The sequence below is a fragment of the Lemur catta genome, chromosome 10 (assembly GCF_020740605.2).
Source record: "Lemur catta isolate mLemCat1 chromosome 10, mLemCat1.pri, whole genome shotgun sequence".
Lineage (NCBI taxonomy): Eukaryota > Metazoa > Chordata > Mammalia > Primates > Lemuridae > Lemur > Lemur catta.
The window spans coordinates 27,492,516-27,520,136 of NC_059137.1; the positions used below are offsets into that span (position 1 = coordinate 27,492,516).

At 41.6% G+C, this 27,621-nt stretch overlaps 1 protein-coding gene across 1 annotated transcript; it reads left to right on the top strand.

Moving 5' to 3' along the window:
- Window positions 1–872: 872 nt before the first annotated feature.
- Window positions 873–27,490, top strand: LOC123645664 (40S ribosomal protein SA-like). Its single transcript, XM_045562110.1, is given in 3 exon segments — window positions 873–1,165; window positions 1,167–1,693; window positions 27,247–27,490. Coding segments are annotated over 3 exon segments (993 nt in total). The 5' UTR covers window positions 873–943.
- The last annotated feature ends 131 nt before the right edge of the window (window positions 27,491–27,621 follow it).

The following is a 27,621-nucleotide window of genomic DNA, read 5'->3' on the forward strand; positions in this document are numbered from 1 at the left end:
TTTTAAAAATCAGCGCATTTTAATTTCAGTCAGGATAAAATGTTTCCTTGAGGGTAAGATGGAGAAAACCTCAACTGCAAGATAAAGAGATAGAACTGTTGCTAGTTAAAGTGGTTAATGGGCCAAGTGCAACCTCAAGGGAGGTATAAAATAGCATGTCAGATGATTCTTAATTGTTCCACGGTTTTATCAATAACGAGTGAAATTTATACATGCCTTGACACGACATTTTGGGAGATATTGAATATAATGAATATCAAAATCAAATTTTTTTAAGAAGGAAAAAAAAATAGCAGGCTAGAACAACTTCCAAAAGTAACAAATGATTTTTAATGATGACAAATGTAAAATCTTAAGCCTGTTATTTTAAAAAATGCAGAAGTATGGGAGGGAGGAGAATTGGCTTCTTGTTAGTTTGCGAAAAGAAGATGATAACATTTTAGTCGATTTCATATATAATGTGAGTCAGTCACATAAAACAATTACTGAATGATAGAAGAAGAATAGCATCTCCATCAGACGGAAATGCCCAACCCACTGTACTTTTAATGGTCACGCCCATCAGCACTTTTTCTAGAACCACGTGTCTGACTTTAGGAAAGATATTAACCAGCTGGAGCAGATCCAAGGGAGTCTGACCAGGTGGATACGGTCTAAAGATCTCACCGCGTGAGGAACAGGGGACAGCACCAACGTGTACTGAGTGTCTACTTTGAGCTAAGGGAGAAGGAGAAAAGGCTGGAGGGAAAGAGGAGGATGGGATGAGAATAGGTCAGCTTCTTAAGTAAATGTTGTAGGAAGGAGCCCCAGAACACAGTTACCAAGAATAGGGACTCAGGCTTTCCTCGCTGCCCAGAGAAGGGCCCATATGACGGTGTTCTGGATTCCCGTTGTAACTTAAAGGGAAACTTTCACAACGTCCGGAGCCCTTGATGTCCTGCAAATGAAGGAGGAGGATGTCCTCAAATTCCTTGCAGCAGGAACCCACTTAGGTGGCACCAACCTTGACTTCCAAATGGACCGGTACATCTACAAAAGGAAAAGTGATGGTATCTACATCATAAAGCCGAGGATGACCTGGGAAAAGCTTCTGTTGACAGCTCGTGCCATTGTTGCCATTGAAAGCTCTGCTGATGTCAGCGTCATGTCCTTTAGGAACACTGGAGGAGAGAGCTATGCTAAAGTTTGCTGCTGGCACTGGAGCCACTGCTATTGCTGGCCGCTTCACTCCTGGAACCTTCACTAACCAGATCCAGGCAGTATTCCAGGAGCCACGTCTTCTGGTGGCTGCTGATCCCAGGGCTGACCACCAGCCTCTCACAGAGGCATCTTGTGTTAACCTGACCACCATTGCTCCATGCAACACAGATTCTCCTCCGTGTTATGTGGATACCGCCATCCCATGCAACAAGGGGGCTCACCCAGTGGGTCTGATGTGGTGCATGCTGGCCCAGGAAGTTATCCACATGCGTGGCACCATCTCCCGTGAACACCCGTGGGAGGTCATGCCCGATCTCTACTTCTACAGAGATCCTGAAGAGATGGAAACGGAAGAGCAGGCTGCTGCTGAGAAAGCTGTGACCAAATGGGAACTTCAGAGTGAATGCACTGCTCCAGCTCCTGAGGTCACTGCGGAACAACCACTGAGCGGTCTTAAGTTCTTCAGCAAATTCTTAAACAAGATGGAAATAAGGTTGATGGAAAATAAACATGAGTTTCTAAAAACAAACAAAAAAAAGAATAGGGACTCGGGCAGGACTCAGCTCGCTCTCTTGCCCAGAATAAGGGTAAGGTATGTGTATGTGTGTGTTCATGTGTGTGCACATGTGTGCACATGTGTACATGTCTTGGAAAGTAGGCAGCTAGAAGGCGATCAGAGTATACATTCCTGCTCCCAGAACTTTCAGTGTGGCTTCCCCCAGGGGATCCTAATTGTTCTCAAGCGCCTTTGTTCATCATTCCATGTTCACTCTGGTCATTTACTCTATGCCAGGCCTTGCGGTAAGAATGGGAGATACAAGGTAAAATAAACCCAGTCTGTACAGAAAAGGAGCTCACAGACTAGAGGGGCAAGCGGGCGTTGTGCCCACAGGTTGGCCCACTGAGAAACTGAGAAGTTATGAGTCCAGGGTTACTCAGTTGTCAGTGAAGGGAATAAAACATCATCTACAGAGACTTTCAGAGCTGGAGGGAGTTTTGAATACCTGTTTAGTGCATCATTTTCAAACAGTGCCTGTGGAAACCCAGGGCATTTCTGGGTGTGAGAGGAGAGATTGAACCAGAAGGTGAAAGTGTCTGGAGTCATTCTCCATACTTTAAGCAGAATGGCTACACTTCTGTCCTATTTATTCATTATCCTTATGTGAACTAACCTGAAGGAAGTATACTGCTACTGCTAAGCATTCAGCCTCACCCCACACTCACACGGGAGGGTAGGAAATAGTGGCCAAAAGATATTGTGATTTGCCTGATGTAATTAAATAAATATTTTTGCTATGTATCTATTATATGTCTATGAAGACTGTGAAATCTATTCATTCAGTGATTTATTGAAAAGCCAAATAAGCAAAGATACAATCATCCTAAGATTTTCCCTCAGATGTTTTAGCCTTTTCAAACTCCCTGAGGGCAAAACTTTGTCCTACTCACTTTTGTTTCTCAAGTGTCTAACATGGTGCCTGACATAATCAGGCTTGCCAAATGTTTGCTGAATTTGGAGAAAGGAATTAAAATAACGTACTAATTGGATCCAGAACAGATCTTCTGATTGATTATGGAAAACAAAAGAATCTCATTAACTTAATAAGCTGAATAAATGTGTATGTATGTGTGTGTATATATATTTTTTTGCTTTTTCAAGTGGGACCTTCTCCTAGGTTGTCAAAGAACAAGCATTAGCACTAGCTATAGCAGTCAGATTACATATTGATTGGTGTTGGAAAAGAGCTGAACATTAGGCTCTGAAGCAGTGTTATTTCTTCCATCTGCAAACACCCAGTCTCCCATCCCTTCTTAGTGAATCCTTGAATCTGAGTCATAAATAATGATTGAATTCTGCCAAAGATATTTTTTCAGAGGAGGGATATGTAACTCCCTTTGCTGTGATGCACTGATTCATTAAACAGCTACCCTTGTGAATTCCAATTAGCAACACTTCTTGTTCTTCCTGATCAGACTTTCAGACAAATCTAAAATTTGCAGGATTCCTATAGCCACATATAGGTGTGGTCAGGAAGCACGCAGACATCCACAGAGGCACTCAATAACCAACTGATCCATGACTGTCTCGTTGGAGCTCGGCCAGATTGAAACCTGGACATTGTGGTTCTCCCCAGAGAAGGTGCCTCTTGGATGTGACATAAAGATAACATGAGTCAAGAGTGCACGGAGAGGGTGCTTTTCTAGCTTTACAAGTGATGTTAATCTGTAAAGCTGGTCCCAGTGTACATGCAAAAATAACCACTGATATACTCATGGGAAATCATCTTTAATAAAGAATGGAAGCCAATGAGCCCAGGAGTTTGAGGCTGCAGTGAGCTATAATGATGCCATTGCACTCCACCCAGGGCGACAGAGCAACATTCTGTCTCCCAAAAAAAAAAAAAAAAAAAAAAGAATGGAAGCCAAGATTTTATGTATGGACTACAGAGGGTGATGTTCTTGGAAGGGAGATGACAGGCAATAGCTTACGTTAACTCAAGAAAGCAAAGAAAGGCACCAAAAAGCTATGGAAGAGGTTAGAGATCCTGATTAGTAATCCACAGCTCTTAAATTTTATACAGTCTTTAAGGCTGTGCCCTTTATTTAGAGTAAATAAATTTATTTTATAAATTGGTTTTCAGACTCATATTTGTACATTCTGAGATCATGAGTTTATAGAAGGATATGATTTTCCTCATTCTGAGCCACTGAGTTCTATAGTTAAGGACCCTGGGAAAACCCTTTAGTCAAGTAAAGATTAGGCATATTGTTTCTTCTCCCCTGTATATCAAATCATGCAGGAAGCAAAAGCCCACTTTTAGACATGAGAATGATGTCAATAGTATCTGTTTTAAAGCCAGGCATGGTGATTCACGCCTGTAACCTCAGCTACTCAGGAGGCTGAGATGGGAGGATCACTTGAGCCCAGAAGTTCAAGACTAGCCTGGGCAACATAGCAAGACCCCATCTCTAAAAAAATAAATTTAAAAAAAATGTATCTGTTTTCCTCAGATTCCTTCCGCAAATATCAAGATGGCCTCCATCTTTTCTGTGAAGCTCATTCTTCTTCTGAACTTGCTTTTCAAAAGCTAAAACCATATTTTATTCTTTCATCCACATTCAATAGACATAGAGAACCTATTATATGCCAGGTGCTGGAGATACAGTAGTTAACTAGCCACTGTCCTTACCTTCAAGAATGTACTGGGAAAATGGACAAATGCTTGTGGTATGTATTGCTACATAAAAAAGACATCCAAACTTAATGCTGAAAACAAAAAGAATAATTTATTTTGCTCACAAATCTCTAATTTGGGCAGGGCACAGAGCATCAGCTCATCTCTGCTGCACATCTTCTGCAGGTCAAAGGCTGGGGACTGGCATCACCCGAAGGCTTGCTCACTACCTATCTGGAGGTTGATGCTGGCTGCCGGCTGAGACCTAGGTGGTGCTGTGGCCACCATATAGAAATGTGGTCTGCCTTTAGTCTTTCCACCTCTTCACTGTGTGGTGATCAGCTTCCAAGAATGAGTACCTCACGAGAAGCCATCAGAAGTTGCATAGCCTTCTCTGACCTTGCTTCAAAAGTCACATGGCATCACTTTGGCTGCATGTCATTCCTCATGGCAGTTACAAAAGCCCACTCATATTCAAGGGGAGAAGAATGGGATTTCACCTCTTCATTGGAAAAGTATCAATATGCAGACATGTTTTGAAACCACCACTAGAAAATAGACAATTACGACGCAGAGGGAAGAGTGTGAAGTGGAATGGATAAGGAATGTGGTTTGGGTAGACACTAGGATTAACACCTAAATCCATGGCGGGGGTCAGGAAAGGTGTCCTATAAAAAGTGATATGTAATCTAATTCTTGAGAGGTGAGTTGGAATTAGCCAGGAGAATGGAGGGAGGCTGGGGTGAGAAGAGTGGCACGTGCAGGGAAAAGTAAGAAAGAACTGAGCAAGTTTACGGAAGCTCAGTTAATTTGGAAGAGTCAGTTGCAGATGATGAGAATGGGTGACAAGGTACGAGGCTGGAGTGGGGCTATGAGAGACTTTGTAAACCATTGTAGAGGGCTGGACTTTACCCGGCGGGCCATGGGGGAGTCATTGAAGTATTTTAAGCAGGGGGTGACAGTTAAGATGTGCATTTTCTAAAGAACACTATGGCTGTAGTGTAAAGAACTTAGTATGGGGAAAGTTTGGAAGTAAGATTGGCAATAAATGACCATTCGAAGGCTGTTAGAATAATGCAAACTAGAGGTGATGATGAGTGAGTTTAGGTGAGGAGGGGTGGAAAGAAAATGGCAAAGTCAGGAGATCTGAAGAGTTAGGATTGACTGGACGTGGGGACTGATGGTTGGTGGGAGAGAGAGGAAGGAGTCAAGGGTAAGAACAAGATTTATGCCTTGAGTAACTGGGTGGTATCAATCACCCTCATATGGGATGTGAGGAGAGGATCAGTTTTGGGAGATGGGATAATGTGATGCTGATGGATCCTATTTTGAGTTTGCAGTGTTTGGGGGACATTCAAGTGGAGCTGTCCAAAAGGCTGTTGGATGTAAGTGTTTAGAATTTATATAGGAAGCATGGGCTTTGGAAAAGGATTTGAAAGTCATCAGCATATTGAATTTCTATATGGCAATAGAAGATCTGGATGAACAGAGTGAAATGAAAGCCAAGAAGAAACCCTGAGGTTCACCAGTATTTAAAGTAGAAGGAAGAAGGAGAGAACCCCACAAAAATGGATGGTAAAATAAGAAAGTCTCCAGAAAACCAGGAAGTGTGTCATCATAGAAGCTAGGGGAAGATTGTTTCAAGAAGAGAAGGGTGAACAATAGCACAGGCAGTAGAGAATTGAAGTGGCTCTTGGGTAACCGAGACAACTGGACCCTTGACATCCTCTCCTGGCCATTCTCCCCTGGCCCCTCTGTGAGGTTAATTTCAGGGCAGTGGGTGTCCCAAATAACTATCAAAATCAACTCCAATGTCATCAGTGAATAATGTGGAATTTTACATAAGGTTTTGTGAGGAGGTGGAAGGGTAATTGCATCCTAGAAAAGCTTGATGAAAAGCCCTTTTTTACCCATCTCTGTTCTTTCTCCAAAATTTCCCTTCCTTTATCTTTTTCTCTCTCTTCTCTGTGCATATACCTCTTTCCCGCCTCTTCAATACCACTGCCTCCCAATCTCTTATCTCTTCTCTTATTTTGTCCTCTCTCGCCTTTGCACTTTGCTCTGAGGGGCCATTAATAATTAAAACTTTTATTTATTAACAGTAGCAGTTGTGTTTAGTAACCTGGAGATTCAATACTAACTAAGCTCAAAACAATTTTAGTGTAGCTGTAGGGATGGAGGGCAGTTTATACTTGTTGAGAATAAACTAGAGTTCGTGTTAACCATGTTGGATTAAACATATACATTTATCTCTGTTTTCTTTTTGAACCTCACTAAAATTACAGTTGTGGAATTGTGCTCTTCAGATCTCCTACTCTGGGGAGCATAACTCACCAATGGCTTTAGTTGCTGCCCCGCTATATCCATCACTGCATTTGTGCCAGGGCCAAACTTCCTGTGGGCAGTTTCTGATGGTGCACAGTGGAGATACTAAGGCAAGCCCATTATAAGAGACACAGGATTGATCTCTCAAGTTAGGGACCTTGGTTTGAAGACTTCCCATTAGCCTGGCCAACTCTTGCCTGGAGCCACAATGTAGTCTTTCCTACCCAATCCTCATTCCTACCTTTCCCCTTCTGCAGGCATCCAAACTGCATTGCAGTCAGAAGGCATTCCTGCTCTCCCTCCCTCAACATAAATCTCTTGTGTGTCTAATCCAATCGTAGCATCTGCTTCTTGAAGGGCCCAAACTAACACAACTGTGAAATAAAAAAGGCAGAAATTCACAGGAAAAAAGAGAGAAGGGGAAAGATGTCAACAAAATTCTGGAAGATGGAAAATTGGTGGATGAAAGCTAACAGACTTACAGAAGAGAAAGGTGAAAGCTAGTACTGACAGAGGGGCTAGCCAACAAGAAGGAAGTTCATTTGAGTAGCAGAATCTCTAAGAGAATTAGAGACATGAAGCTCTGGTGGGGGGCTGAAAATACCAGGCAGATTGGTCAAAAAGTCTGCATGAAGAACCATAGATCATTAGATTCTATAAAAACCCAGATGAATCACCTCTCCCACTACCCTGCAAGGAGGCTGGAGGTGCCAATCTTGGGAACACCTAGCATAGGGAGAGGGATTAACTGCAAGTCTATAAACTGCTGAGAATGACTCTGCCAATCCCTAGCAACTAGCAGCCCTCTCCTTATGAGAGGCTCTCAGAATGTCAATAGCCAGGCTTGTATCTCTCCAGACAGAAGATTAAAGAATTCTTTTTCAGAAAAACTGGTCTATCCTCCCCAAAATAACTACAGACATCATTATTTGCAATCCCTAGGTCCAGCTCCAATCGCAATATAGTGAAATCTACCAGTCCATTCACTGAACCTCCAAAACAAACAAACAAACAAAAAGAGATAAAAACAAATCAAATGAAAAGAAAATAAGCAAGAAAATGGGAAGATCAATCCAAGAAGTCCAAATCTGAATAAAAGCAACTTCCAAAAAAGAACCAAAAAAAAAAAAAAAAAAAAAGGAGAGGAAAAAGAAGAGGAGGAAGAAAAAGGGGAAGGAGAAAAAGAGGATATTATTAAATACTAGAAGAAAACATCCTGGAATTCTGAAATTGAAGTCCATGTTTCCAGAATGAAAGGGCTCACTGAATGTCCAACACAATGAATGAAGAATGACCCAAACTTAGGCACACTGTTGTGAAATTTCAAAACACTGGACCAAAGAGAAGATATTAAAATCTTCCAGTGAGAGGAGAAAGACCAAGAAACCAATCACATATAAAACATTAAGAACTGGAGTGCCATCAAACATTTCAACAGTGCCATCAAACATTTCAACAGTAACCCTAGACCTTAGAAGACCATGAAGCAATATTTTTGAAATTCTTAGGAAAAATGCTTTCCAACCTTAAATGCCATACTCAAACTACCAATAAAATACTAGAGTGGAATAAAGATATATAAGATCTTTAAAAATTTACTTCCAATGTAAACTTTCCTGAGAAGCTACTGAAGGATGCACTCCACTGAAAAGAGAGAATAAACCAAGAAAGAGTGAGGTTGTTTTGGGGGAAACATGGAGTGGCCCAACACGGGAGAGACATGAGTCTCTGTACGTAGAGACTCCAGTAATCAATTCACACATAGGGCACGTCACAGCCCGCCCCCCCTCTGCTACCACCAATTCTTTCCCAACCCTACCTCTTGTCTATTTCCAACATTGTAAATTTTAGACTCTAACCTTGCACAACTCTTACTTATGTCTGTCTCTTTGTACCATTAATCCACTACTATAATAACCTGCTCTAATGATATCCTTCATTAACTTTTTCATTTATTCACTCACTGAGAGCCTGCTGTATTACAGCTGAATTTGAAGAGAAACTATGGGAAAAATAGGTATGATCAAATTGCCATTGAAAACTATATAAATCATCCTTAAATCTAGACTCAGAAGCTCAAAAGAAAAACTTAGGTTTTTTTGGCTTGCATTTTTGTTAAGCCTTTCTTTCCCTGAAACAGTGGAGGTCAAGGTCTGATTTGAAAGAGGAACAGAGAGAGTGTAGGTAAAGAGATTTCTTCCTCTCTGAATTTTGCATAAGGTAGTTATGTGCCCTGTGGGACCCCATCGCATGTGCCAAAGTCCTGAAAAGTAGGAGATAGAATAAAATATGGCCTCTTTCTTCCAGGGAAATTATCAGGACCCAAGACTTATTAATTCCCTAAGGTTTATATTTCTGAAATCTTAGCTTTGTCATTTACACTCTGCACCTTCGAGTTCAGCATGTCTTTGGCTTCAACTTGCTTTGAGTTTTGAGACAGAGTTATAAGAGGCCCAAGTACTTAGCAACACTGGGGTCTGTGCATGAGTTTCATAATTTTGATGGGTATTCAAGACACTGTTGACACTTGTAGGGTAGCAGCAGACTCAGCTGATGCTCTGCTTCTCTCACCTCTGCCCACCCCTACTCACTGGCAGCTGTCATGGGCAGTTTCCAGAGCATAACCAGCTTCTCACCTTGAGCACCCTGTCTCTGTTTTTCTCTACCTAGGAGTTTTCCTGGCACCATGAGGAGCTTGTAGGATCTCAAACAGGCTCAGCCCAGAGGTGTAAGGGCATTAGCACCCCTGGGGCAGGGGACAATTCTCAACTCCTAGGAGACGGAAGTTGTGGATAAGTGTTCCAGTCTTCCCATCCTCCTGTGGGATGACTGAGCAGGGCTAACTCTGCTTTTGCATGACCTGAACTTGGCCGACCCTGAAAGTGAATGTCCCCTTAAATTTTGTTCCCTAGGTGCCCCATTCACTCCATCCTGGTCCTGGCTCTGATTCTGAGGCAAGTTCCTCATAGTTTCTGGGGGAGTCCTCAGCAAGACTGAGCCAAAGAAGCCCACAGTTAATAACCTACTTATTAACATACCTGTCTTAGTCCATTCAGGGTGCTATACCAAAATACCTGAGACTAGGTAATTTATAAACAACAGACATTTACTCTTCAGCGTTCTGGAGGCTGGGAAGCTGAAGATCAAGGTGCCGGCAGTTTTGGGTGCCTGGGGAGGGCTGCTCTCTGCTTCCAAGACAGCAGCCTCCGGAGGGGAGGAACACTGTGTCCTCACGTGGCAGAAGGTGCAAGGGTTCCGTTTATGAGGGTGGAGCCCTTATGACCCAAGCATCTCCCAGAAGGCCCCACTTCCCAACACTGTTACATCTGGGATTAAGGTTCCAACAGGTGAATTTTGGGGAACACATTCAGACCATAGCAATATCCTTTACTGGTGTTTCTGTTTTTCTTATTTCACTTCCTACTTCCTTGCTAAGCGTGTCCTGGGATGGCCTTTCAAATATAGATAGCACCTACACCCAATTCCTTCTCAGCCCCTGCTTCTAGGGGACCCAAACTAAGGCAGGCACTGCTTAGGAATAATACCTCGCCCCGGCCCCACCCCAGCCCCAATATGAACACCAGTGACTTATTTAAGCTTCTCATCAGTTTGTGATGTGATTCCAATAGCTGCAAAGGCTTATCTTCTCTAAGACAGAGCTCTGACTCAGGTGCTTCTGGTGCTCAAGGTTGGGCAACTGCTTTCTTCCAAAGGCCTCTTTGTACAAGTTCAAACACACATGGGTGCACTTGTGGTTTTTTGGTGACTGAGGAAGGAGGTGTTGGATGTTGTTGCTCCTGCTGTTTTGTGTGTGGGTATGTGTGTGCAGAGGTGTTTAAGGAGGTGTGAGGGGAGATAAAGACTATGGAAGGATAACAAGGCAGGGATTGTCTGGACGGTCACTGCAAACTTTGCCTTCACTTAGGTCTCATGGCTGAGGCCCCGGTTGTGAGTCTTTGTGAGAATGGCGCCAGGACAAGCGACAGAGGAGCTGAGTTCATGAAAGACTGGGGAGGCTTGGAGTACACACAGCCCTGCTTCAGGACCACGGTGGCCAAAGGCATGTGCGTGATGCATGCCCTGTGGCCTCCTTTCCACCTCGGCCCCAGCCCTGTCCCCAGACCACAGAGCTCATCTGGCTCAGAGAGTGGTCAGCAGAAATGTGCAGGGGTCAGTGGCACATCAGGGACGACCCAGAGGAGCAGCACGACCTGCAGGGCACAGCGGCTGGGCTAACAGAGTCTGCACCTCTGTAAGGGGCTGTCCCTGAGCAAGACAAAGCAGAAGACCACAGGTGGGGAGGCCTTTGGGAGGGGGAGAAATTCCTGAATGAGCAGGTAGGGCTACAAAGATGACAAAGTTTAGGAGATTTCAATAATGTGACCTAATATGTATTCACAGGCAGGTGAAACCGGGCTATTCGGCTATGCAATGTTTGCTATAAACTTGGTGGCATCTGTATGCCTTAATCGTCCTGTCGTGCAGACAGCCTGGTAGTCAAATATCCCAGGCTCTACCTCTGTCACTGACAGTAACCTTGGGCAAGACACTTGACTTCTCTGTGCCTCAGTTTCCCTCATCTTTTATATGTCCTCATTGGGCAAGATGAAAACTAAGGTTATTTTTAGTACTAAGGTAACTTCCAGAGTTTTTTCACCAAAAAGTGCTACCGGCCACCGAGGCCTAGAAAATGTCCCATTATTTGACTCCTGCCCTTTGAGTCCCGAAGTGGCCTGTGGGCCCGGGATCACCTTTTTCGTTTGGTGCTGCTGGATGAAACGCCAGTTATGGCCGGACACTGGTGTCGAAGGAGGAGCATTTAGTCACAGTGTTTGCATGAATGTCCACACCGGGACTTTCTCTTAAATGTGCAAGAGACAACTCTTAAATTGATGTTTTATTGCCCTCTAACCACCATACCTTTGTTGAATTCATTCTAGATCGTAAAGTTGACCATAAAACACAGTTTGCCAAACTGGCAACTAACGCACCTGTCTGTGGTTAGTTTGGAAGTTGAAAGTGTCTCTTGCAGCTGTCTACTTATCCCCTGCCTGGGCTCTGATTTCTCTCCCATGCTTTATAACTGACACCTTTTTATTATTTTTACTCCCCACAGAGTTGGCAGAGTGCTGTTTCAGAACGTTACATGGAATGCCTCCAGTGGGGTGTCCTGCTTTCTAGAATGGAAAGTCCCCTTCCACACTGTCACAGCCCAGGAGCCCCAGGCTGAGACTCCTCCTGCCCAGGCTGTGCTCTTGGTGGCACAGCCGCGTGGACTGCGAACTGCACATTCATTTCTGATTCACAGCCGGGCTGGACGGGGATCACACAAGACCAGCCTGACGATAGCAACGTGCTTGCTCTGCTTCAGAAGTGATTTTTCAGGAAGGATGTTGTCCTCAGGGGTTGGGCAGGGCTGTAAAAAGAAAACAAAACTCACAAGTGGCCTAATTGGAGGGTCAGTGGGACATCACAGGATGAGAAAGAAACTTTTAAAAGCATATTTTAAATTTCTGAATATGCTAATACCACCTGATAACAATCAGATCTATTATTTGTTGAACGCCATCACTTGGAGCATAGCTATCAGCTATAGACTTCTATGTACGTGGTCATGCACCACATAATGAACAACCGAATATGTTAATACAGCGGTGGCCCCATAAGATTGTAATGAAGCTGAAAACTTCCTATGACCTAGTGATGTCGTAAGTGTTGTAACATCGTAGCAGAACACATGACTCACCTGTTTGTGGTGATGCTGGTGTAAACAAACCTACTGCACTGCCCGTTGTATAAAAGTATAACACATACAAGTATGTATGGTTGAGAATACTTAATGATAATAAACAACTATGTCACTGGTTTATGTATTTACTATACCATACTTTTTATTGTTATTTTAGAGTGTATTCCTTCTACTGATTAAAGTTTACTGTAAAACAGTCTTGGGCAGGTCGTTCAGGGGCTATTCCAGAAGGAGGCATTGTTACCGTAGGAGATGACAGCTCCATGTGTGTTACTGCCCCGAAGACCTTCCAGTGGGACCAAATGTAGAGGTGGAAGACAGTGATATTCACGATCCTGATCCTGTGTAGGCCTAGGCTGAAGTGTGTATTTGTGTCTAAGCTTTTAACAAAAAAGTGTAAAAATTATTAAAAAATTAAAAAATTTTCAAATGGAAAGAGGCTTATAGCACAAGGATATAAAGAAAGTATTTTTGTCTTTTTTTAGCATCAAGGACAGTGAAAGGAAAATATTTTTGTACAGCTGTACAGTGTGTTTGTTTTAAGCTAAGTGTTATCACAAAAGACTCAAAAAGTTAAAAAAACTATAATAAAAAGTTTACAAAGTAAAAATGTTACAGTAAGCTAAGGTTAATTTATTATCAAAGGAAGAAAAATATTTTTAATAAATTTAGTGTAGCCTAAGTGTATAGTGTTTTTTTTTTTTTTTTTTTTTGAGACAGAGTCTCGCTCTGTTGCCCAGGCTAGAGTGAGTGCCGTGGCGTCAGCCTAGCTCACAGCAACCTCAAACTCCTGGGCTTAAGCGATCCTGCCTCAGCCTCCCGAGTAGCTGGGACTACAGGCATGCGCCACCATGCCCGGCTAATTTTTTTATATATATATTTTTAGTTGGCCAGATAATTTCTTTCTATTTTTAGTAGAGACGGGGTCTTGCTCAGGCTGGTCTTGAACTCCTGACCTCGAGCGATCCACCCGCCTCGGCCTCCCAGAGTGCTAGGATTACAGGCGTGAGCCACCGCGCCCGGCCTATAGTGTTTATAAAATAGTCTATAGTAGTGTACAGTAATGTCCTAGGCCTTCCCATTCACTCACCACTCTCTCACTGACTCACCCAGAGCAACTTCCAGTCCTGCAAGCTCCATTCATAGTAAGTGCCCTATACGGGTGTCCATTTTTTATCTTTTATACCAAATTTTTACGGTACCTTTTCTATGTTTAGGTATGTTTAGGTACACAAATGCTTACCACTGTGTTCCAGTTGCCTACAGTATTCAGTACAGTCACATGTTGTACAGGTTTGTAGTGTAGGAGGAATAAATAGGCTGTACCATACAGATGTGTGTCAGTACAATCTGTGAGTTTGCACAACAATGGAATTGCCATGCCTGACTGTGTATGGACTCATCCATCCTTGCCATAAAACTACGGGCAGGTACTATTATTACCCTCACTTTATAAATGAGAAAACTGGGGCACAGAGATGGTAAGCGACCTGTCCAGGGTCACTCGGCTACACAAGGGGCAAGGCTGGGATTTGAAACCAGGTCATTTGGTTTCAGAGGTTCACACTTACCTACTCTACTGCCTCAAGAACAAGAATGTTTCCAATTATGTGACAAATGAAGATAGGAACCTCTTCGATTATGAGCAGATTTCAGGCTAAAATGAAAGTGGAAGGGCTGCAATGATTCCAGCCCTGTGGCCTGGCCCCTCAGCCTTCTTGAGCTGGCCTTGGGCAGCCTTGCTACCCCATTGTCTCCACTCCCCACTGAGTGACTTTCATGGGCTCCAGCCATAGTAAGCAACTTTGCCTGCATCCTCCTTGTTTTGCTCAGCTCCCTGTGATGTTACGCTTTTACACATCCACCCTGGAAAGCTCTTCCAAGTTTGCAGAAATCCTCTGCTTTTGAGACTCAGCTCAATTGTCAACTCCTCTTTGAAACTTTCTCGGATTTTTCAGGCTGAGTTGTCAGTCATTTGTGCTTCCTCAATGCCTGGCTTATGTAAACCTTCATCATGGCTTGTTTCATGTAATGCTGTAGTTCTTGTTCTCTTTCTCCTCTAAGCTGTCACCTCCTATGACAACAATGCCTTCTTCTGGACTACTTCCTGAAGGACCTGCCCAAGACTGTTTTACAGTTAACTGTTTAAAAATAAGTGGAGGGAAGATATTCTAAAATAACGACAAAAAGTATGGTATAGTGAAACATAAACCAGTAATATAGTCGTTTATTATCATTAAGTATTCTGAACCATACATAATTGCATGTGCTATACTTTTATACAACGGGCAGTGTAGTAGGTTTGTTTACACCAGCATCACTAGAAAGCACAGCTAAAGTCTAGCACACTATACGGCACCTAGCTGGTGTCCCATAAGTGTTTACTGAGAACAATGCCTAAAGCAATTGTTGTCATCATCAGATAGATAATTATGGGGAGTCAGAGATTCTGTCTTCAAACTCATGAAAAGAACTTTCTTTTTGGCTCTAATTAGTCTGATAATTTTCTCAATCCTTTCACTTATTTTGGCATAAATTATGGACATTTTATGACTATTTCACTACTTGATGATGATGATACAAAAATATAAAGTAAGTGGCCACTCTAAAGATAAAGCATACGCACAGGTAACACCCTTATTTTCAGGGCCAGTCATGGAATCCTCCTTTTGCACTCTACCAGGGAGGCAGGTCTGCCAGCAAAACCTGAAAAAGGATATGTTTGTTGTTCCTATCCTGGATATGACAGGAGTTTGGGATTTTTGACATAACTAATGAACATCAGAGGTTTTTCAACAGAGTCTTTAAACATGGGATGAGTTTGAGAATAATTTGTTTGTAACATATAGAGAAACCATTAGTTGATGTTACTAAAGAGTTATAATTACAACTAATTACAAATGTTGCCTTTGCTATGACATAAATAGCTCTAATCTCTCCCTAAACAGGTGCTGACCTAGTGAAGGATACCTGGGTCAGTGCCTCAGGGCCCTCAACTTCTTTGATCTTTTCTCCTTCTGAACATTCTTACACTCATAGTATTTCTTTGCAGTGTTCTTTTCCCTGTGCTGTTTACTCTCTTGTGTATTAATTTTTTTTCTCTTCTCTTCTGTAGCTCATTTCCCTGGTTCTCCCTAACACTGATCCCAGTCGTGGAACCGTCTGCCTCCACCTTTATCCTGAAGATCACACTTATGGCAGCCTCTGCTCAGCTCAGCATTAATGTTATCTACCCACTAAAATTGTTCTTTGAAGTGCATGGAGGCTAAATCAGGACCTCTAGTAATTAACTCTGGCTTTTTAGAAAGGCCACTTTCTGCTCTTTGGGAGAAAGAGATGAAATTCTTAGCAGAGTCTTACCAGGGGGAGTCTCTCCCCGCCCCCATCCCCACCCTTCCCACAAAGAATCAGAACAATCTCCCTACCCATGAGATGTCTCTGTGTTTTTACTTTAAATCTCAGCAGAATGTTTTACACAATATTTTGATGTGGTTGTATAAAATGATCCCTGCTGATCGGCAAACACATTTTGAAAAAAGTTTTCATTATCAAACAATGAGTATAGCTGACTGCCCTGACCCTTAATCCATTTCTGAGCCTCTTCTTTTCCAACTGGGGTGAAGGCAGCGACTGGTACTAATAAAGTTGAATGTTTAATAATTTATTCAAGTGCTTAAAAAATTGGTTGAATATTTCTATTATCTTGAAATGAAGAAGGAATTTGTAAACATCAAAGCCAGAAGCTCTAAAGGAAATGATTCATAGATTAAAACAAAAAGATGGTAATCTGGGAAAAATGTTTGCAACATATGTAACAAGTCAGGGAGTTAAAACACTTGATTTAACAAAAGCTTTAACAAATAAATAAGAAAAGAATAAACATTGGGTTTAAAAAGTCAGTACACATGAAAAGATGTTCAATCTTACTAGCAATCAAAATATAAATCAAAACAATAATAAATTAGATTGGATATAACTTAAAGACTGATAAGAATGTGATAAAGGGATGAAAGACTAGGCATACTCATACCAATATATATTTATTAGAATGGCTAAAGTTTTAAAAATCCTGAAAATACCAAGTGCCAAAAAGGATGTGGAGCAATTGGAACTCTCAGATATTGCTAGTGAGAATACAAAATGGCACAACCACTCTGGAGAACAGTTTGGCAGGTTCTTGTAAAGTTAAACATGCTCTTACTATATGACTCAGCAATCCCACTCCTGGGTATTTATGCTAGAGAAATGAAAACTTATATTCACACACAAAAAAGCTTGCATGTGAATGTTTATAGAAGCTCTGCTCATAACCGCCAAAAACTAGGGAAAAATGTTCTTTAATGGGTGAATGGATAAACTGCAGTACATCCATAGACTGCAACACTACTTAGCAATAATAATAAAAAGAACCAACCAGAACTATTGATGCATGCGACAGTGTGGACGAATCTCAAAGCTTTATGCTGAATGAAATAAGCCAGTTCTAAATTTTTCGTAGTATATGATTCCATTTACATAACATTCTTGAAAAGACAAAATTATGGGGACAGAGAATAGATGAGTTGTTGCCAGAGGCTTAAGTGTGTAGGAAGGGTGTGACCACAAAGGGAGGCAAGGGAGTGTTTTGGGAGATGAAACTGATCTGTATCTTGATCATGGCCATGGTAACACAAATCTATACATGTCTTAGGATTCATAGAACTGTATACCAAAAGAAAAAAAGGAAATTTTACTCTATGATAATTAAAAAAAACAAAAACAAAAAAAAACCTGGGCATTCTCATACCCTGCTCCTGAGAGTACTAACTTTTATGGAGGGCAATTTAGCTACATGTATCAATATATAAAGTTTATCTATTCTACTATTTAGCAATCCCACTTTTGTAAAAATATGCTAACGACTTGTTGGGCAGGTGTGCAAAGATGATAATGGTGGCGCTTTTTTATGACTATAAAAAAAGAGATACAACCAGCCAGCCAGAGGTGTTGGTTTGCATCTGTAGTCCCAGCCACAGGAGCCTGAGGTAGGAGGATTGTCTAAGCCTAGCCTGGGCAACATAGTGAGACCATGTATGCAAAAAAAAAAAAAAAAAAAAGATACAAACAAAATGTCTCTATGTAGGAATTTGTTTTTAAGTTATGTTACAGAAGTACAGTAGAATATTACACATTCATTTAAAATAATAATAAAATATATATTTGTTTACATGGAAAAAATGTCCATTATATATTAGTACTGAGAATAATAGATTACAAATAGCATATATGGCATGTACTTGTTTAGAGATAATTTCTGGAAGAAGGTACATCAGACAGAACTCATCTCTGGGCAGTGGGCTTATAATGATTCTCACTTTCTTCTTTGTACCTTTTAGCATTTCAACTTTATATTTTTGTTATAATCTGGACATTTGATTATGAGCAGGTATTATTTTTATATTTTTAAAATTTATTTTCATTTTTACAAAAGTGTATGTGAAGTTTGATGCTTTGCACTTTAAACCACGTTAACATTTTCGCAAATCAAAACAGATTTATTCAAATATCATGTATCCCCCAAAAGTTTCCTGCCAAAATATACTACAAAAGAGAGCATTTAGCTGCATATTTCTGAGACTGCTGAGACCAACAATATTATTTCCACTGTTTAACTTTTCACCCTTCAATATGTGTGGGTTACAAACACTCTTGCACATTTTTGAGGCATTTCCTTTGATATTTAAAGTGTAAATTCTCAGGCTGAAGGAAAATAACCTCCAGGTGTTTATATGGTTAAAAATCAAATAATACACTTTGTTTAGTGTAAAGCCTAATTTTATGCATATGGTGATTGGAAGTATGAAATAGAAAGGTTATTTATTATTAGATTTAGAAATTATGTCCTGATAGATTGATGGTTGATTTAAATATAACTTCTTGTCAAGCATCTGTTTTTAGAATCAAATTACTATGACTCTACAGTTTCCTTGAAATCTCTTGGTATCACATTTCTGTTTGCCTTTGCATGGTTTTAACAAAGCGAAGTGTGAAACTTCAAATTTAGTTTTCATTGTACTGTATTTTATATGACATACTGGTCATTTCATACAATTATAAGGTGACAAATTGTCTGTAGAAGAAATAATTGCCATTATCTCACTGAATCTTGGGTCATTCAAAATTCTTTTCTCCCATTTCATTTGGGAAAGCTTTATTTTCCCCAGCTGCCCACGTTTCTCTGATCTATCTCTTCTCCAAATTTGCCTTATTGTGCCACCCCCCACCCCCAGGGGAGTGCTGACTGTTTTTCATCTTGTTTTCTTTGTTTATCTCCAGGGTTCAGTTCAATAAACAAAGTGGCTTGGATCAAACTTTGGGCTCTTATGGGTTTGGATGTGTTCTTTGGTCTCCTTTTTAGTTCCCCAAAGAGAATGTTGCTTCTGACCTCTTTGACTCTTCTCCTGCTGATTTTACTATGCCTTTGATACTGTGGAAGGGTGAGATTTCTGTTGCTTTTATTAGAGGTAGTAATGCCTTTTATTGCTTTGTGACTCAAGTTGTGTTCAGTTACACTCATAAATGTGTAAACAAAAAAAATCAAACTCAGACCGACAAAAGTAGAAACTCAGGGTTACGATCTTCAAGGAAACACGCAATTCTTACTGTCGACACAGAAATGAGAATTTAGTTGTACAGTATGGTAAAAGGACTCTCAGCTAGATTCAACCTCACTGAGATTTAGGCAATTCACTGCCTACCACACTCACATTCTCAGCCACTTCTCCCAACACATTTTCAGGGTTCAGGATGCACAAGTGCCAACCTCCCCTCCCACTCCATGCTGCCCACGCCCCCCCAAATACCTTGTAGGCCAAGAGGCCACAAGCTCAGAAGCTTATAAGGGTAAGTCATACAGTGCAAATGAGTAAGGCAGACTGTCTAAGAAAACTGGGGATTAGTGAGGATTTTGGCAAAGTGGAGAAAGCGCGCTCCATCTAAAGAGAGCCCCTTTTCAGTACCATCCAATTGTTGCCATGTGGGAATAGACTTTTTGTGGTTAGATTTTCCACCTTTCAATAGACATCAGAAATAAAGATTTTTGAGTAACATTTCCAATCTTGTTGACTATTTCAAATAAAATACCAACACTCTTCAGCCCAAACCATGTGTCAGAGAGCTGGATGTAGCCCTGTGCAACCTCTGATAGAAATTAACTAAGCACATGAACTTTGGAGACTGAGGACAGGTACTGATGAAGGCTGTTCCTATATCAGGAGCAGCATGGGCATAATTCCAGCAGTGGACAAGAGTACATGGGACTTGGTGGGACCAGTCTTTAGCAGTGCTGCTGTGTGCTTGTGACAGCATAATTTGGCACTAAAAATATGGAGCCTGATGGTAAACAGATTGGCCTCTTTACCTCTCTAGAACCCCAGGATTTCTGGAGGAGGGAGAGAAAGAGAGGGATATCTCAAGAAAGAGATACTGGGCTTAATAGATGGGTGGGTATTTGACTGATTAAATAGTAAATTAAAAAGAGATATGACCATATTTGAGCTCCTGGCTGGTGAGTAATTCATAGTGGTTAATTTAATTGAAAATATCAATTTAAAAATCCACAAATTGGAGTTTTGGAAAGGAGTCACGTTTATTAGGTTATTGTTGGAGACTGAGGAATGATGATATTGTTGCTTGGGGTAACAGTAGCAGTAATGATAATAAGGAGCAATAATAACAGCTATCATTTATTGAGCACGTACTATATGTCAGGTGCAGTACCAAGCAGTTCACACGTACTAACTCATCTAATACCCATAACTACTCTATAAGGTAGCTTCTATGTTGCTTTCATTTGACAGATGAGTAAGGTGTGGCACAGAGATCTGAAGCAGGATGCCAAAGGACACACAGGCAATGTTCTACAGCTAAGAAGTATCAGTCAGATCAGATGAGCAGGAAGGTTTAAACATACAGCACTTTCCCTCAGTAGTGGACCCTTAGGATTCTATTTTCTTTTACAGTTTATAAACCTAATCACCAAAAAGTACTTGCTATCTTAAGCATTTTTGTCTCTCCAAATTCTCTTCTGTTCTTTGTTATTATGTACACATGCTTTTAAAATATGTTAGGATTTGCTGTTTCCATCTGGTAGTTTATGGTTTGCCTTTCTGCAGTTGTAAACTGTTTCCTCCTACTACTTATCTACACACTCTGTTTTACATATCCTTTTTCTTAGTTAAAAAATAGCATAGATTTATCCTAGAAATTTTTAAAAATATAGACATATATGAAAAAAATGACTATAATCCCACCATCCACAGATAATTGCTGTTAACACCTAGGTGGGATTTTTTCCAGTCTTTTCTGGACACATATATTCAATAAAAAGGACTATCCATATGTTAACAATATTTTTTACTAAATATGAGTTATCCACACACATAACTTTTGCTTTTTTTTTCCCAATTAACATTGACCATGAGCAGTTTCTCATATCACTGCTCTTTGAAAACATTTCTGGCCGGGCACAGTGGCTCACGGCTGTAATCCTAACACTCTGGGAGGCCGAGGCGGGAGGATTGCTCAAGGTCAAGAGTTTGAGACCAGCCTGAGCAACAGTGAGACCCCGTCTCTACTAAAAATAGAAAGAAATTATCTGGACAGCTAAAAATATATATAGAAAAAAATTAGCTGGGCATGGTGGCACATGCCTGTAGTCCCAGCTACTCGGGAGGCTGAGGCAGGAGGATTGTTTGAGCCCAGGAGTTTGAGGTTGCTGTGAGCTAGGATGACGCCACGGCACTCTAGCCTGGCAACAGAGTGAGACTCTGTCTCAAAAAAAAAAAAAAAAAAATAAATAAATAAAAAAAACATTATTTCTATTTTTCACAGCTACATAACATTCTATCATATGGGTTTACCAGAGTTTATTTTAGAATTTTCATGCTGTTAGATGATTAAATATTTTTTAAATGTTCACTCACAGATAATACAGTGACAAAATTCTTGAACATAAATTTTTGACCATATTTTTGGATATTTCCTTAGGATAAATTCCTCCAAGTAAAATTAATGCGTCAAAGTCTCTTGATACCTGTTGCTAAATGGACTGTCACAGGGTGGGCCACTTTGCACCTAGTAGCACCCTCAGTTTTTATGAGCATTATTACATCTTTTTCTCTCTTTAACTTCCTATTGTATTGTCCTTATATGCCTTAGGACTACACCCTTAAGGTAGCTTTCTTTTCTCATTGAGGCAGCGAACCCAGGGCTGCCAGTCCCAGCGGGAAGAGGGCACGTGTGGGGGCTTCCTGCTGGACTCTGCTGGGTGATGGAGCCAATCCAGAGCCTGTCAAGAGGAAATCAGCTTTAGGGTCAACTCTGTGGCAAGCCCAGACCTCTACAAATGGAGCCAACTCCCCACTCATTTACACACTGGGACAAGTAGCCAGCTGAGAAATTGCTCAGATTTCACTGGACAACATCAGTCACCAGAAGCATGGAAACACATGGGACATTTTGGTCTTTGAAAAGGCAAAAACATTTGTTCTGTTCATACGATTTCAGAAGCCATGAAGAGTACAGGGCGAGGATGAGTTTAAACAGGGCGGGACCACTGAGGATGAGAGCAAAGGGAAAATCATGTGCTCCTAAGAAACTCGTTCCCAAAATGTTGAAGGAGAAAAAGAGGCTTGTCTCTATAGAGGCCCAATAGAAAAGGAAATCTGGAACGTTTCCTAAGGTTTCTTTGTTTTTTAATGACTTACTTTCTTGTTAATATGTCAGAGAGAAGGAAAGCTCCTGGCTAAGAAACAAAACAGTCCCTCATTCCAGAAATCACAGCCAGGAATATGGATTCTTAAGTGTCCAAAAAGTACTCTGAATAAGGCAAGAAATGCAGAAACGTTACTTCTATTATAATAAACACTTGATTTCTTTTAATCCCTTGAGTCCAATTATTTTCTTCCTAAACTTAAGGGTACTGAGTGCCCTTTGTGAATCTGTTGTTACATTTGCTGATGGATCTGTGTTAGGGGTAATATTTGCCTATTAATTTGAATACTTAAAAATCTCTGTTTCTCTCTTTTCTTCAGCTGCTCTCTATCCCACAACTTTACGTCAAATGAGGGAAGTGATTTCTGTATCTCTTCTCTTTTCCATTCTTTTTGCCTCCAGCTTCTAGAACAATAGCACATGGGAGGACAGGGGGAAGTTAAGAGGAAGGGTTTCCAAGCAGTGGGAAAGCAGATGAGGAGTGACACATGGGATGCGGGTGGGTGGGGGTAAGGGGGAGATGGAAGAGGGTGGAGGAGGAAGCAGAGCATACAATTGGGTCTCAAAGACCTTCCAAAGGCATGTTTTCAAAGGCTTTACAGGTACTTTGAGGATATCTTTTTCTTTGTATGCAAAGGAGAAGGAGGAAAAGATATGATTAGATTGTTTTTGTGTTGGTTTGCTTAATTTTTGTTTTGTTTTGTTTTTTTCCAAGTGAAGAATCGTTCAATTGCAGCAGGGGAAGACAAATAGGAAAGGGAAGAAGCTAGAGACAGGAACAGCGGTTTGGAGATTGCTGCAAATACAGAAGCCCAGATGTTTGGCTTGGACTCTGGCAGTGGGGATGGGAAGGCAGGGATAGACTTACAAGATAATTGGGATGTATAACTGACATAACTTTAGTGCTTTTTGAAATGAGAAGAAAAAGATAGAGACGCACGGATGAAAAAAGTAAGCAAGGATGACTATGATTTCCCATAGTCAATGTCTGGATGATGATGAGGTCATTAAATGAAATGTTTTAAAAAGGCAAATGGAAGGAAGGAGACTTAAAGGGAAGGTAAGATTTTTTTTTTTTTTCTTTTGGATTTACTTGAAGAATGTCCTGCTAAATTTTGTGTTGGTGAATGTTAACAAGTGGCTTTCCAAACAAAAACCAAACCAAATGAAACTCTGATTTGTGATGGATTTTCAGTGGTGTAAATATTCATGCCATTGGCTGATTTTAAACTAGCTTGTGGAAGTCACCAACTGAGGAGGTGGGAAGAGATATGCACAACCAGCTCTTGTGAGCTGGTGTGATCTGGCTCCAGCACATCACTGGTACTGCTGGATATTTTACTATGCATTAGGGAGAATAGTCCCATAGCTTGGCAAGGAGATGAGGGCTGGCCATTAGGGCTTAAATAAAGCCAAGGGGGTGAAGAACATTGGTTAGGGGAGCATGTTGAAATAAAAAGAGAAAACCATGATTAGGAGATTTATAAAGAACCAGGAGCCAGAAAAAGAGTGGTTAGAGGCAGAAGAACTAGAAAAGAACCAGATTCATGAAATACAAGAGAAGAACTAGTTTCAGGAAGGAAGGTGTAGGCAATAGTGTCAAATACCAGAGATCAAATAGCCTAAGGACTTAAAAGAGGTCATCAGCATTACCAATTAAGCGGTCTTTCTGAGGTTGAGTTATTTTTCTCTATATTTTTCTACATTAAAAATATTTTATAAAGAAAAAAGGAAATCACATCTCCCCCCCATTCCCCACCTTGAAGACAATCTTTTTAATGAATTTGGACAGAACAAACTCAGAGCTGTGAGAATGAAAATTTGATTGCAGTGGGCTGAAAAGTTAATGAAAAGGAGAGGGTAGAGGTGAAATCTTTCCAGCAGTTTGACCCTTAAGGGAAGGACAGCTTGAAGGAAGGAAGGTTGGAGGGGTAGCTTTTAACAAGAGTTATAACTCACTAATCAACTAGACATTCAGGGGAATATACAGTATCTGTCTGTAATCCAGGCTAACCTCTTAATCTCAGTGACAGGCAGAACAAACATCTTAGTCAAGTACAGAAGCAATAATGGTTTTGAATCTCACTGGTCTGTCAACAGGAGTCACAGTAATACAGGAGATCACATTGGTCCAATTAAATAGAATTGACTGAGAGCCTATGCAATACACGGTCTACTCCACAAACAATGGTGGTTCCTTGTACTTTTTGATTTGACCACTGATTGCTTGACAATTTGTTTCTGTGTCTGACTATGTATTGGAATTAAGCTGACTCAAATTTGAACTGCAGGTCCTTTTATGTGTCTTTATATGGAAGATGGTTTACCTATTTTTTTTTTAAACTTTTGAGGCATCTCTCATCCTCTACAAATCCTCCAAGATTACAGCTATTAGATCTTTTTGATCAAAATAACTTGATCTTGAAAAATTATTTTAGAATACCTTCTTTTTTATTCTTCATTGATTTCCTGAAATATTCTATTTTTTCAGAGTTTCTAGGAACCAAACAGTGAGGGTACCAAGCAAAAATTCACGTGTGGTAAAAAGCATTTATATTTTAGACAATGTATAGATGTACATTTCTCTAGTTAATAAATATATAGCAAAGCAATCTCCAAGCAATGCCTTTTAGGTAATCCTTAATTTAAAAGCCTCAAGGGAATGATAAAATTGGGCTTCTCTGTAGCTTCATGACCTCCAGCAGGGTCTCCAAGGCCACAGCTGCCTGAAGGTCGATTCTGTAATCAGAAGATGCCAGGGTCATCTCAGAATAGAACCTCAAGCCAGGCTACATTTATGGAATCAGCTTCTCCAGAGCAACAGCAACAAAGAAGGGCATTCCTACTTATTTGAGAGGGGTCACCTAGGGGAGAGGGTTGGGGTTTTGGTGTTGGTGTTAGCAGGCATCAAAAGACTTGGGAAAAAGCTCACTGAAGCATACTCAGGAACAAATCAACCTATGATATTCAAGGGCTGGAGGGGAAAGAGTTGATATTTGCAAGCTTCTTTCTCAAGGGGGCACATCTCTTAGGCTCTAACTTTTGGAATTTAGCATTTTTGTCATATGAAACTGTCACACTTGCAAAGTGTGGGCTTAGTGTCAGCAGTCTTATGTCCCTGGCCCAATCACTTAGCCTCTGGGGGTTTGGGCTCTTCTAACAGTAGAAATTAACAAGACTAGTAAACCTGTTTCAAACATTACAGTGTGTTCCTGTATTTCACTGCGGGGATGAGCAGACTCTTGACACCACAGTTTAGTTTTAGTTAAACATGATCAAGTTGGGTTTTGGGGCCGTAGACTTATGTATTTAGAATCAATGGCTGTTCTCTCCCTAGGACTTTGATCTTCTTCTTGGGCTCACCACCTTCACTAGCAGCTTATTGCTGTCTTATTTGTAGAGGACCTACTGTTGCCCATTCCTCATTAGAGCAATCTAAAGGATTACCTTTAATAGGGGTGCTCTTTGGAACCATATCCTTTAAAATTCCAAAAAGAATGATTTTGGTGGTGGGATTTGGGAGGGAAGAGGTGGAGGGTCAGGGAGACCTAATCACTACCTAAGATTACTAGGAATGGTAACACCCCCCAGGAGCTTTCCTTTACATACAGAGAGAGAGATTGTTTTTATCTCTTTGCAAGTCCTAGAGTTTTAAAAGTTTGGCATGGGAAAGACTTTATAGGCTGTAAGGGGCACCTGAAAGTGACATTAATAGTCAGTTAATAATACTCTTTCTGTTTATAGTGTCATTCTTCCAAGGAGTTCAAAGGTTTCAAGAAAATTCACTTTCAGAAAACCCCAGTGAGGCAGGGAGAACATACATATTCTCTCCATTTTAAAGATAAAGAAACAGAGGCAGAAGGACTTTACCTAAATTGCTCAGCATGTGGTTGGGTCAAGTTTGACCTCAGAACCCAATCTCTTGACCAGGGTTGTCCTTTGAGGCAAAAGGATCCCCTTTCCTGGGCTTGGCTCTGGCTGTGCTCAAACCCCATCCCTTCCCAAGGGCAAGCAGTCCACAGTGCAAAAGGGCGATGCCACCCAGAGCTCTGAGTACCTAGGACTCCAGAATTCCTTGCCCTAAGCCCCCCAAGTGCATTTCCAGGGTCTGCTTGGGTTCTTCTCTGGGACCCTTCTGAGGGTTGACAAGACCACTAATGTGTGTACCTGGGCTTGAGTTGTGGCCCAGAGGTGGCCTATTGACTGTAGTGTGGAGGGGGCTCGTGCAGCTGGGGGTCCACATGCGGGCAGTGGAAGTTCTGGAATAGGGTGGAGCTGGAAGTCTGAAGAGAAAGGGGCTGGGGGCGGCTCTCTCACTCCACGTTCTTGCCAAAACCCAGGTCCAACTGTGAGGAGTCTGGGAACCTGCCCTTCAAGGTTACAAAGGTATCTTTGTCAAGGTAGGAAACATTTGTTTCACATTGGCTTGATTTAAGACCTAAATATTTAGACATCTGGTTTGTGGGCCTCCATTTGTACTCTTGCCTCTGCCCCTCAAATGTTTTGGGGATTCTTGGTCCTGACTGCCAAAGCCAAAGCCAAACAGAGAAGCTGAAGAAGCAGAGTGGTTTTATAATTTTACACCACTGCGATTCTCTAGCTGCACTTTGCAAATCTATACAACTAAAATACAAGCCCTGCGCTTTTATCACAGGGATGCTGACCAATGTGATGAAAACAAGGGGAGGGGGGGCTGGTCCACATTGTTCTGTTTGTTGTTGTTTGTTTGTTTACGGCCTCCCTCTTCCCAATTTATGAAGCGAAAGAGCAAGATGTTCTTCACCTGTCCTCTGAGGGCCCTGGGGGTCCAGGCTGGGAATCTCTAGGTTAGTAGTGGGGAACAAAAACAGCCCCTTATTGAGGGGACTGTTCACCTTCCCCCCACCCTAGGTCTTTGAAAGGAAAGAAAGACAAAAGGATTGGCGTCCTGAGGGGTTTCAGCCTTGAAAACTCTCCCCCGCATGTCTCCCACTGAGTAAACTAACAGTGGGGGAAAAAAAAATTGCAGAAGGCGTTGAGTTTAGATAAAGTGATTTGCAGTAGTGCCTTTGGCTGCCTGGAAGGAGGACTGGAGCCCCGGGCGCAGCCCCAAGCCCAGCGTTTCCCGCTCGGCCCGGGCGGGCAGGCCGCGGCGGGGGCGGGGGGCGCAGGCCGCAGACCCGGCGACGCCCGCCGCACCCCGCCTCCCGTCCAGCCCCCAGCCCCCAGCCCCCAGCCCCGCCGGGAGCGGCCGGACGTCGCCCGTTTAAGGGGCGGGCCGCGGCTCCACGTGCTTTCTGCTGAGTGACTGAACTACATAAACAGAGGCCGGGAAGGGGGGCGGGGGAGGAGGCAGAGAACAGGCTCTGACCGATAGTAACCCCTGCGCTCGGTGCAGCCGAATCTATAAAAGGAACTAGTCCCGGCAAAAAACCCTTA